The sequence below is a fragment of the Antedon mediterranea genome, chromosome 1 (genome assembly GCF_964355755.1).
Source record: "Antedon mediterranea chromosome 1, ecAntMedi1.1, whole genome shotgun sequence".
NCBI classification, from domain to species: Eukaryota; Metazoa; Echinodermata; class Crinoidea; order Comatulida; family Antedonidae; genus Antedon; species Antedon mediterranea.
This window is the reverse complement of record NC_092670.1, coordinates 9,562,069-9,575,188: the sequence shown is the minus strand read 5'-3', so window position 1 is coordinate 9,575,188 and position 13,120 is coordinate 9,562,069. Positions and strand designations below refer to the sequence as shown.

At 32.4% G+C, this 13,120-nt stretch overlaps 3 protein-coding genes across 12 annotated transcripts in view; 2 read left to right on the top strand and 1 right to left on the bottom strand.

Moving 5' to 3' along the window:
• LOC140055730 (rho GTPase-activating protein 15-like) overlaps nt 1–10,055 on the top strand; it is a 39,313-nt gene extending 29,258 nt beyond the window's left edge. For 4 of the 5 annotated variants that reach the window (XM_072101121.1, XM_072101130.1, XM_072101113.1 and 1 more), the window contains exons 8-15: nt 14–121; nt 597–695; nt 1,370–1,451; nt 1,860–1,952; nt 2,546–2,725; nt 3,185–3,319; nt 3,824–3,929; nt 4,514–10,055. In XM_072101121.1, coding sequence (XP_071957222.1) covers nt 14–121; nt 597–695; nt 1,370–1,451; nt 1,860–1,952; nt 2,546–2,725; nt 3,185–3,319; nt 3,824–3,929; nt 4,514–4,685 — 975 coding nt within the window. In that variant the 3' untranslated portion in view covers nt 4,686–10,055. The remainder of the gene's footprint in view (nt 1–13; nt 122–596; nt 696–1,369; nt 1,452–1,859; nt 1,953–2,545; nt 2,726–3,184; nt 3,320–3,823; nt 3,930–4,513) is intronic. The other variant, XR_011846691.1, reaches the window with a different exon arrangement.
• Nucleotides 1–13,120, bottom strand: part of LOC140055996 (tRNA endonuclease ANKZF1-like) — a 344,549-nt gene that overhangs the window by 164,838 nt on the left and 166,591 nt on the right. The window lies entirely within an intron of this gene.
• LOC140055646 (SWI/SNF-related matrix-associated actin-dependent regulator of chromatin subfamily D member 1-like) overlaps nt 10,488–13,120 on the top strand; it is a 125,759-nt gene continuing 123,126 nt past the window's right edge. For 2 of the 6 annotated variants that reach the window (XM_072101010.1, XM_072101002.1), the window contains exons 1-2: nt 10,488–10,632; nt 11,539–11,601. In XM_072101010.1, the coding sequence (XP_071957111.1) occupies nt 10,522–10,632; nt 11,539–11,601 (174 nt within the window). In that variant the 5' untranslated portion in view covers nt 10,488–10,521. The remainder of the gene's footprint in view (nt 10,633–11,538; nt 11,602–13,120) is intronic. The other 4 variants (XM_072101026.1, XM_072101034.1, XM_072101042.1 and 1 more) reach the window with 3 other exon arrangements.

The following is a 13,120-nucleotide window of genomic DNA, read 5'->3' as shown; positions in this document are numbered from 1 at the left end:
AATTTTTTTACAGGGAAAAAGTGGAAGTCTGGGTCGCCCTGAGAGTAGCATTGCGTTGGTTGAGGCAACATTAAAGCCAGTGGATAAGGACTTCAAACCCAAAGGCAAGAATGCCTTTTATGTAAGTATAGTTGACTGACTGCGGAGTCAGAAATAGTTTAAATCCTAAATTTGTTTTCATTTTCACCAGTATTCATTGATTCATTTGTTTCCTTTATTTCGAATAGTACATCCATATACAATACATAAAAAACAAAAAGAGAAAAAATGTCATCAGGAAATTAACAATAGCATCTTCCACAAAAACAACCGAAAATATCCTATATGACCATCAACACTAATGCAGGTTGGATTGTGGAAGTACATTAACTATGGTTTTTTTGGACTATTGGACTAACTGTCATGAACTCTGCTCTTAAAACTATGAATGGGACTCCTCCAATATTCATAAAATGGGGAAACGTTATTCGTAACAAACATCATGCTTGAATTGTTATACCTAGTTCTTCAGTAGCTTACGTATTGTATAAAGACTCAGAAAACATGAAATCAGAAAAGTACTAATTTTACAGTAATTAAATTTTCTGTTGTTTTAGCTTACATCTAACACTGGAAGTGAAGTTATCCTGTACTCTGAAAAATCACAGGAAACTGATGGATGGCATGAAACCATCAAAAGAAAAATTAGCAAATTGGTGAGTTAATAATATGAAGGGGACTTTCATAGGCAGATCTAAGTGGGGGAGGGGGGAGATGAGAAAATCACATTACCTAGATACCACCTGACCTAGATACCACCTGACCTAGATACTTCCTGACCTAGATACCCCCTAAATATTGTTGTATCACTAGGACAAGGCTACTCTTGTGGTTTCCATACCAACTACCAACTAGTAGGATGTCATTAGCCGGATTTAAAGGCCAGGTGCGGGCAAACAATTTCTATTGATCATACATTCCAATAATTATCGATCTATAGTTTCCCCTATGTTTCGTAATTGTTTGGATTTTATTTGTGTTACACAAGCTTGTTGAATAGATAGGGATAGTTCAAATTACACAGTAAAATCTCTAATCTTTTGTACAAAAATCACTAGGACAGGGCTACTCTTGTGGTTTCCATAACAAAATGATAGAACTAGTAGGATGTCATCCTGATTTAAGGGTCTTTCACACCTGTTCCGGTCCCCCGGTGCCCACAAATGAAGTCGAACGACAATGCAAATCAGTTGGCACATAGTCTTGTGGAGCGCCGTGAAAACGAAATATTTGTTATGAGGCAGGGACTGCAATAAACAATGTGTATATGACTTTTTTTCCTTACACTTGTGATTTGCTGTATATCATTTTTTTTAAATTGCATTTCCAGTCCCCTCCTGGTCACACCATTTTCGATGAAGAACCATCTGAGGATCAACCACACATACTTAACAGAAGAGAATCTAGAAAAAGTAAGTTTTTCAGATGTTACAAAAAATTCTCTGGACTCATATGGGTAGTTAAGACCAAGAGCCATTCTGTGTGTACCCAGGGGTTGGCAAGTCTGTATTCTGTGTGCACCCAGTGTGCCATGTTAGTGTACTCACTTTCATGGTTGGGTAGCCATTATAACTGCCAGTTCTGCATGTTTTACCTAACCTGTGAGTTTAAGCCTGACACAGGACATGGGACAGTTGTCATCGAGGGTGCCATGCCAAGATTGTCAGTATTTGATGGTGCATATTGGATGCTAAGACTGTGAGTGAGTTTTACCAGGGTGCCCTGATTATAGATTTACCTGATCAATGTACACAAGAGGTTAGTGACAATTAAACAGTATTTTTAATCAAGGTTTATAATGTTTGTATTATTTTTTATAGCCACTGACAAGAAGAAAATTAAAAATAGATTATATTTCAGTATTTTAAGGAGGCCGACTAAGACTGAATTAGAGAAAAAAGGGATTCTTAAAGGTAAATATGTGGTAATTATTATTCTAGCAAAGTCCTTGTTATTGGTATATTTTCTTCGTGCCTACTTGAATAAAGAGCATACATATTTGTGTACACTATCAGGGGCGGTTCAAGTATTTTTAAATTGGGGAAATGGTAACATATATTGTATAACACCTAAATAAATTCCTGTCATTTGATTGATGGTGTGCAATAGTATGCACTATTAAACGATCGTTTAAACGATCGTTCAATAGTACTTTTTTTCGTGTAGGGAAAAAAATCTTTCGCGTTTATACTATTGCTTTTGAAATACAACAGTGCCACCTATTTTGTACTTTCGCCGCTATTTGAATGTTATGATGATGGTTTTTTTTGTTCGTGTTATGGTAAAAAAAATGGCATTTGGTGAATGATGAACGGTTAAATATCAACTCGGCTTTGCCTCGTTGATATAGTGTATAAAATTTCATCATTTACCTCATGCCATTATTTGTACCATTACACTAATAAACATTCATTATTTGTATACTATAGTGTTGTTAAATATAGATATGTAGAAGTAGTTCTACTCCTGACTATCATCAACATAATCTTGTATTTTTTCCCAACAGAGGAGAATGTTTTTGGTAAGAGACTTGATAAATTATGCGAGAAAGAAGGCACAACAATTCCAAAGTTTGTTGAAGCGTGTATCTCAACTATCGACAGGAAAGGTTTAAACGTCGTAGGGATATACAGATTGTCCGCTAACTTATCATTGGTACAAAAACTACGATGTGAGATTGATTATGGTAAGAGGCAATTTTAATTGATATATAATGTCTTAAGTCAAGTGCCTGAGTGGTTATTAAGACATCACCATTCAATGATGTTAGACACAAGAAATTAAGTAGTCTGATTTTCGCAAGGGAAGATCTCTGTTCAAGTCACTGGATTGTCAAATGCCTCTGTGAAAAAGTGGTCAGGTTGGAACCTTACCAACTGTACTGATGGCTACGGCCCTGTCATTCAAGGCTGTTCTTGTCCAGAGTTCTTGTGGTGGAACAAATCTTGGAATGTAAATTTGTGATTTGCTTCCTTGATTGACACAGTTTTTTTCAACAACTGATGAAAAATCACAAGACCCACATGAGTAGATAAGAAAATTGTTGTCTTGGCTTGTCCACTTGTACACAATTTAGCATTATTTATTTAAAATAAAGAGAAGATTCTACTGCTATTGATTTTTTTTTCTTCATATTTTAATTTAGAACACGAAGTTAACATGGATAATCCTCCTTTCGATGATATACATGTGATTTCTGGTGCGTTAAAGTTGTTCTTTCGTGAACTTCCAGATCCATTAATTCCATGTCAGATGTACAACAGTTTCATTACTGCACTCAGTAAGTCTTCTCTTTTTTCCTGTAAAACTGTCTAGTGCAAATCTACTACAGTTGATTAAATAGTCGTGAGGTAATTTCCTCCATGATCGTAATCAAAACGGTACTGGGGCAGGAGATATAAATAAAACGTAAAGTAAATTAGTTTTAAACTCTAAAAGGCAAAAGAATAAAATATACCAATTTAGGTCATGGATTAACTCGGAAACTTGTGTATTTAAATGAGGAACTTGTTGTGTATGATATTTCTAATTATAAAAAAAAATTTAAATATTACCCTCCTCCTTAATGACATGTCATAAGTAAATCATTGTGTACATTGTAGTAATTTTTTTATATAAAAATCTATTGTGTTTGTGTTTTTTTCTATGAAAATGATTTTAATAAATACACTATTATTATTAATGAAAAAAATTACCATAAAAACTAAAAATGTAATTTTGAATAAAGTTGCTCTGCTTTGCTGAATTTTTAAAAATAAAATTGTATATTCTTTTTTTTTTTTAGAAGCGCCAGACCGAAAATCTCGTATCAGAAATATACGCGAGTTAGTAAGAAGGCTGCCTCCTTGCAATTATGCTACAATGAAGTTATTCTTTGAACATTTAGTCAGGTAATTATACCAATATTTATTATTTAACAAAATTAGAAAACACATTTTCCACCTTAATAAACCCACTTGGATGCAACACAACAATGCATAACCACAACTCAAATGAGTTGATTAATCACAACCAGCAGATCAGGTGATCATCATATTGTAATTGTTATGTTACATCGAGATATGCCACGCTTAGAAAGACCCTGGCACACATTTTGTTTTCCAAGACTTTTTTAAACACTAGGTTTGGCCATTGTAGTATATTGAGGACAGCAATAACAGATACACAGAGTCCATACAAGTGTTATACTGTTAACCTCATGTTGAATTTAGTTGCTATTAGATGGAATAATTTAACGTGTTAGCATCTTTATATACAGTTACAGTTTATAGTAAGAAGATATACAACAGCCATGATTTTATAAAGTCTCCCATTATACTGCTAGAATTTGCCACCTATTTACGGACGGACGGACGGCACCTCCACTTAAATTAAAACTCTCTAATATTGATAATGATTAAAACCTGCAGTATGTTGTGCGTTTTGAAATTAATTTGTTGTTTATTTTAAATGTGTTGATTTATCTACATTGTAGAGTGGCGGCAAAAGCAGAAGTGAACAATATGACAGTACATAATCTGGCGACAGTTTTAGGACCAACATTGATGTGGCCACAAGAGGACGCCATTGGAAATGTTGCTGCAAATCTTATGTACCAGAACCAAGTCATAGAAATTCTTTTAAATGAAATGAAAAATGTATTTTAGTATTTCATCTATAAGGAATTCTATGTTTATAATTAAATTTTTATTTTTAATTAACAAAAACTATTTTTGTATTTCAAAGTACTAATGTTTTAATAGTCTAGTCTTGGCGCTTGTCAATTGCAAGTTTATATTCAGAAATAATTAATTCACAATAATTATTATTATTATATCAGTTTCATCAAATCCTGTAATGGCTAACTTCCACTAAGCAAAATTAATTGTTTTGGAAAAAAATTGCGATATTATTATTTTCCACTACAATTAAGATCAAATAAATAGCATAAATTTGATTTTGATTGCGTGTCTGCTGTGGTGTTCAATTGCAAGATTTGTTATTAACGCAAGCAGTGGCAGGGCTTCGAAATAGGGGGTTGGACCCTAAATATTGTAAGTTTACCTAATGTCCTATCTTTTCTTTCTGCAAAACACTATGCACACATTGTCTGGGGCTTGTTATTCACAGTTTATGGGAGCCCCTGAGAAGTGCCCAGAGAAAAAAACAGGCAATAAAATATGTCAAAAACACCCGAGGTCTCCAGTGTTAGAGAGCCACTTAGGATTCCTTAACCAGGGGCCTCTGTGTTACGCCACTGGTACACGCCTGTTATACTTTTTTATGTTATGTAGAAAGAGTAAAAACAAATAGTTATCTGGATTATTTAATGAGAGCTAAACAAAGAATTAATCTTGGGTCTTTAATAAATTAAAAACTGTCTACCCTTTGTCACATGTATGCTTTAGTTCGTTATAGAAATAAAATATTGTAAAGATAGATTTCAGACATTTTTTCTCCCTGATAAAAACAAACCAATCCTATGGTACTTATGGCAAGCCTGTATGCGGGGTCGTAAACGGGGAAGGAGTTGGTTCTGTTCTGTTGTTTATCATTTAAAAGCTTTGGTCGGGTGTGGGGAGAAGGTGTGGTCTGGCCTGATAAATGTGGTCTTATTTTTTTACCTCCAATATGTGATGTAGTTAATCAACCAATGATACTGTGTCTTATTAAAAACACCTTTGACATCTACTATAGCAAATAATTTAATTATATTATATTATTATTATTATTTACAAACATTTATTTTATTGCCTTTTATATAATTGTATATTATTGTAATGATTAGTATTATTGTTATCTACATATCTTCAGTTAAACACAGTTTATAAAATGAGGGTTGTAGTTGTTTTATAGCAGTATTGGTCCCAAATTAGAATCACTTAATGGAAGCCACAGGAAAGTGATTTTGAGTGAGTCCTTGAATAAAGGGTCTTTAGTTGTTGGGGAAACATTATTGTTTTTATTTATTATCCAATTTTTTAGTTCAATTTGCAATCTAGAATTAGATGCCTGTTAATTTTAATTAAAACATCTAATTTTAATATACTATTTACTGTAAATAAAACCTTTTATACATTCTGTGATAAAAGCCCATTCCCAAATATGAGGTCAGTTTTATGGAAAATGCCCTATATGGGTATAGACAACCCATATATTTGGTAAAACAAATGTATGGTCCTGGAATGGGCTTGTATCTAGACTGTATAGAACAATAATGTAAATGGGGGTAAAATAGAACCCCTATTAAGGGGACACCTTCAGGACCTTCCAGAGTGTCCCCTTAATAGGGCTGTTCCCTTTCTAGTGTTGGCATAAGACATATATTACTCCGTTTTCGTTTAACAAGAAAGTGTCCCTTCACTCTACTGTATTTAGAATTTTTTAATGTAATACTTAAAGTATTCAAAATACCAAACAGTAAATATAAAAAATTCTCAAATATTAAATGTATTAACCCTCAATAAAATATCACAGTCAATTGTAGTCATATTACAGGAAAATATTATACGTTGTATGAAAACTAAATGAGTGTCTAGCCTACTGTATAAATAAATAGCAAGAATATGGTTTTAAATGGCTCATAAAAATTTTTTCAAATGCTGCACCAAATCAATTAATCTGTTAATAATCGTTACTTAAAAAAGAATTTATTAAAGATATGCATGATGGGTTGTTTTAAGTATTTATGGTAACGTTTCAAATATCATCAGTGACCAGTCATATTACCACAAGCTGGTTGCATTGTCATATTCACCAATCACAATTTGATACTTAAAATGACATATTTCCCTTAAAAAGTATTTCAATATTCAAATATTTAAATGTTTAGGTGTGTCTCCCTTTGTTAAAAGTTTATTTCCACTTGACCAATCACTATCCAAGTATTACTCAAAATCTGGCTTGTGATTGGTCAACTCACTTGTATTGAGTCTGCAGAATTGTGTTTGTTCTAAGTGGGGCCCAATCCTAAACTTGGTTCCCACTGGGAGGTGTAATGCATAGATGTAAGAGCAATGTAATCGCGTTGACCAATGACAAGAGATGGTTCGAATCCATTGCTTGTGATTGGTCAACTCACTTGAAATGAGCCTATGTTGTTGCCATGTATCCAAGTGAGAACTAAGTGTGAATGCAAGCACAGTAATAATATGTTAAATTAGGTGTGGAATGCACCTGATGTAGAGCATCGGTGCAGACTGTATACTTGACACAAAATGGCTTCTAATTGTTTATTGTCATAACCATTTATGTATGGCATTATTGTTGTTGGGTGCTATTTTGTGAGTGTCATTAACAAAGGTACGATAATTTATCTAACGTATGTAAATGGAAGTTTTATTTTGATGATCATATTCAAAATATAGATGAATTGCCATAATGATTTAATTATGCAAAGGTTTTTGAATAGTATTGTTAATTATCTCTGTTATAAACCATTTTCAATTTATTTTTATCTTTTAGAATACATTTGCCATTTATGTACATTTTTGTAACTTCAGTCTTTTTTTTAATGTTAAGTCTTTCAAATCTAGATGTACGTTTTACTACTGAGGAGTCAATGTATTTGCACAAAAAACTCATTAGTGAAAAGTATGGGATATAATGGTATATATGATAATTATTCCTTTGTACTTACTAGTGTAAATGTTACTACATTAGAACCTCTATTAAGGGGACACCTTTAGAACACAACATATATTGCCCCTATTTCGTGTCCTCTTAATCGAGGTGTCCCCAGATTATAGGTTATTCATAGTGTTAACATTGCCCCTATTTTAAGTCCTCTTAATAGAGGTGTCCCCAGATTATAGGTTATTCATAGTGTTAACATATATTGCCCCTATTTCGTGTCCTCTTAATAGAGGTGTCCCCAGATTATGGGTTATTCATAGTGTTAAACATATATTGCCCCTATTTCGTGTCCTCTTAATAGAGGTGTCCCCAGATTATAGGTTATTCATAGTGTTAACATATATTGCCCCTATTTTAAGTCCTCTTAATAGGAGCGTCCCTTGATTAGGGGACGTAATTGTTCCCGCCTGATTAGGCGTGTCCCAAAGAAGGGATTCTACTGCATTTTGTATCAACCATAATTTATACTATTTCTGGACAGAATTGTATATGTATTAAAAAGAAATACAATAATATTATTAATATTAGTTTGTGAAGGAGAAGCTTATGTGTATATATAACATTTATAGCTTGTGTACCATATGTGCAAAAGCCGCAAAGAATATTTCTTTTTACTGATCCAGTTTTTTTAAGGAATTTTATTTATTTTTTAATTGTTTGATTATTTAAGGCAATAACTAAAAATCAATTAAACATAAAGATATGTACATTATAGTTACAAATATAAAATAAACTTTCTTTTATATAACAAATCATTTAAGTTTTTAAAATTCCATTAGCTGTATGTTGGTAAGAAATTGTGAAGTGAAATGATGAGCTTAATATTCTCAATTAGGAGGACCTAGACCGGGTGGACTCATTGGGGAAAGTGAACTCCCAGGGCAGGTGGGTTTCCCAGGGCAGGTGGGTTTCCCAGGGCAGGTGGGTTTCCCAGGGCAGGTGGGTTTCCCAGGGCAGGTGGGTTTCCCGTTGGGTTTACTGTATGTAATTGACATCAGGTGAACATATACAACTATATACTATGTACAGCTTAACAACTCCCTGGTATGAACAGGTACTAGTAGAGAATACAATAGTGTTTGTTACGATAAAGGGATGTGTTCAGACAAGCCTTTAAATATGTGTATGCAACTATCAGGTGAATGTTTATGAACAGAAAATGTATGAATGTACAGTAACACTGTACACCAAGAGTGAGAAATAATTAAGTATCAATATTATATATTATAAATATATAAAATATATTTAAAGGGCAACCAAACATATTTGTAGGATAATGATAATTTGTTTTGATAATTGTTTGATGCAATTGACGATATTAATGATCGTCATAGTCAATGAGTGTCATTATCTTAAAGATGTATTGTCCACCTCATAAAATTATTCTTACAATTGTTTTTGTTGAATATGCCATTTTAATGTCACATGATAATTATCCACTTTGACTAAAAATGGGATCAAAAGAAAATAAAATTATTTACCTGAAAAAAACTGTAATTTTAAAAGCAAAAAGAAAAACCAAACAAAATGGTGTCAAATTGGCTGCCAGCCAATGGGTTTGTGGTTGAATTTAACTTATTTTTTCATTTTATAAGTGAAACATTTTTTTTTTCTTCTACGAAAGTGAATAACTAAAAAATACAAAATAACTTATTCAAAGTCTGCTTAATTAATCTTCACCTTTCATGTTTTTGGGGGACAATACATCTTTAACGAATATGCTTACAGTTTTTACCTCTATATACGTCACTGTGGATAGAGGATTTAAGGTCAGATAAAGAAAATCATTTTATTATGAGTTTCACATCCCTTTTACATTTCATATAAGGCATGAATTTTTTTTATCCGGCCTAAAGGGCCTTTCCTGCCTAATACATTTTTTTGTTTTGTTACTTTAAAAAAGAAATGTACTATATTGCTAACATAAGCTACCTGCGCCTCAAGACTCTTCACCATTTTCCTTCATTCATTTGGTACTCTCGGCCTACCAATCAATAAATGATTTAAGCTTGGTAATCATGATATATGAGTAGACATACATAAATTATATAATTATTAATGCCTGTAATTAAATATAGTAATGTAGGCAGCAAAAATGATATTTTAAATGTCAACAAAATGCAGTAAATTGTATATTAAATTTATTCTCAAATTTTTATATAGCAAATATAAAGTTGAGTGTGTGCGAATATAGTTTGACTCATCAAGCAAATAATATCAAGAAGACATATTTTTGTATATATATATTATTTTACAAGGGATCTATGGTGAAGTTAGTATAAATATATATATTATGCTTAAGAATGTACATCGTCTAATTTTTGAAAAGCTTATTAGATTTGGGTCAACAATTCCTGTAGAGCATTTGTTTTTTAGTTTTCTGAATAAAATAACTACACAGCAATAAAAATAATGTCTTTTCTGTTTTTGTTTACTATGAAAGAAAAAAAGAAGATGCTATATTTGTTTTTATAGTGTTTTCTTTGTTATTATGACGAGCAATGAATTTCCTTTTTGAGGATCAATAAAAGTTATCTTATCTTATCTTATCTTATAAGAACATTGAGAGAATATATGGGACGAATTGTGTAAAAATTACATATCATTCATTTATTCATGGTCAAACACAGTCAAATAGTACATGGTTTGAAATTATTTTAGGCCTACGGCAGACAATTACTGCAATAATATAACAATGTGTACCGTATATTCACAAAAAGCGAGGGACCGAGAGGGGATGATATTAATACAGTACTGATACCTTTAAAAAGGAAAACGCAATACACGAAAACGAGGCTATCGTCTGCCTCGTTTTATGAAACACCCCTAAAACTTAATGGTCTTGGCCAAAGTGTTCACTTTTTCAAAATGGCCGCCAATCCGTTCATGTCGGGAAATGGTCCAATTCCACAACCAAGATTTCCAACTCCACAACCTCCATCTGGTTCCCCGATGAGGCAGTTCCCAGGAGGATATCCGGTAAGAAAAATAACCTGTTTTTTCATTTCTATTTTTGTGTACAGAGAGCTTCAAAATCGGGTTCATCTCTAGGCCTAGGCCTAGACATTCTTTGTCTCGGTTGGTTAGCTAAACAAAAGGTCGGTTAGACCTCACAAAGGGCGCGTGGTGGATTGTTGATAAACTGCATTGTACTATCGTTTGTGAACTCACTGGGGCCTAGCGTGATTAGAAATTAAATTATTGCGTTCTGTCATAAATATTGCCAGCCTACATTTGATTCATAATACAATGAGTTATATTAAATAATAAAACAATGACGAACCATTTATTTATGTTGTGTTAACTGTATTACTATTATTAATATTAATAATAAAGTAATCATTTGGTTTTTGCTTTGTTGAATCATGGAGGTTTATACCTCCATGGTTGAATTGATATAACTTTGGCAATAAAATTGTCATCATTATGATTGCCATTCTATTTTCTGGCTGTAATTGTAATTGTAATATTTATTGCTGTCTCAATCAAATAAAAGGATTCTACTTTAGTAGCGCAAATAAAAGAGAAGTCCAGTTTTCAACAGGCCAAGGCATAAACGCAGGGGGTGAAGGCACCCCCCCCCCCAGTGGTTTAGCACTCCTAAGCTAGGGGGGCCCTCCAACGCTGAGTAATTTCCATTAGGCTGCACACATTCTAGAGGGCCCCTTAAGCTCTGTAGCCCACTGAGTTTAACCAGTGAGCATTCAATAAATATTGTATGAAAAATAACATAATTGATTTTTTTTAAATGAAAGAAAGGATTTAAGTTACCATAACAAACAATCTATTAAAGAAGTTCAAAGGGAAAAAATGAAAGCAAGAAATGGATACACCGAGTACATTGTAGGATAGTTGTACTATTATAATCTGTTTATTCTTCTCAAGGAGTCAACAAAAGCAAGCACATCAACAAATTCTAGTTCTACATCAACTTCCACTAGCAAGCAGGTACTATATTGATTGATGTGACGCTGCCAGTTGTTGTCTATGAGCATGTGCATGTACAAAATGCTTGTCTGTATGCCAAACGTAAAAGACAACAGCATTTAGTACTACTATTATTCTGATCCTTTCTGTTTATTAAATGTACATTATCAAATTGACCCTAAAAAATTACTAATACTGTATTATAAGATAAAATAATTTATTTTATGAAGTGTTTACCGTTTAATTATTTTGATATCAATTAAAAATAATTCCCTTTACAAACTTTTGTCTAGCTTATTGTTCCCCCAGATAAAAAAAGAAAAAAAAAACTTTTTGGTGAATATGCCATTTTAATATTGTATACGGTAGTTATTCACTTTTGACCAAAATTTGATCAGAAAATAATAATTTACCTGATAAAACTGTCAGAAAATCAGATTCCTATCATCAATGGGTTTCTGGAAAATATTTTTACTCAACCTTCCCAGTCCCTGTAGATCAAGACCCTTGTTTTAATATATACTCTACAATTATTCTATACCACTTTTGTACCTTTACTTGCAAATACATGTCCAGTTCTGAATAAAACCAATGCATTTTATTTGCAAGTGAGCCCTCTATATAGTTCTTGTACGGTATGTTTAATAAGCAGTGAAAAATTTGTGATGTGATTTATGATCCTTTATGATTTGTTTTTTATAATAAATTTGTTAATAAAATACCAGCATGTTGTGTACTTTTTGTAAAATATTTTTTATCTATTATTTCTTAATATAATTTTTGAAAAACATGGATAATAAAACATTAAACCATATCAAGAATATGCAACAAGTTTTGTACAAAGTATGCTTTTGAAATTGTATTGTGATTCTACTAGTAACATTAATGATGTGCTTTAACCATAATAATAGCATCTTATGTTTAAAATAATAAGAATTTCTTTGTACTGTATTTCAGTATTAATTTTGTATACTTAACCCATTTATCTTTATTATTATTTTGCTCTATGAATGGCATATTTGTAACAATATTTGTAAATAAAGCATGATGTATAAACATTGCCTTTAACACAGTGGCCGATCAAGGATTTTGTAATAGGGGGAGCCAAGGGCCTAAACATTGTAATTGAATACTAAAACTTAATTTTAAATGTCTTATCATATTGCATTATACTTCCTCCTCTCCAAAGCCATTTATGTAACATTCTGTAAAGTTTGCTATAGTATTAGGACATACTGTAGTATACAGTACAATACAGTATGTTTTTCTACTGTAGTCATATACAACAAAAAATGCAAAATCAATTCTATACTCGTGACGTCAACACCGTGATACTCTATACTGGGGGAAGTTTTTCTTGATTTACATTACTGTACCTCCTGTATGTTTGTTTGTTGTAATTAATTAAAACATAGCATGGTGTTTGATTGTTTGAGGTTATTTATTAAGAAATAACGCCAGATATTTAATGTCATTTAAGACTGCCTTTGTCACTTTAAAAGTTACAAAGGGGTCGACTTTCTCTCAGTGTCACAATTCT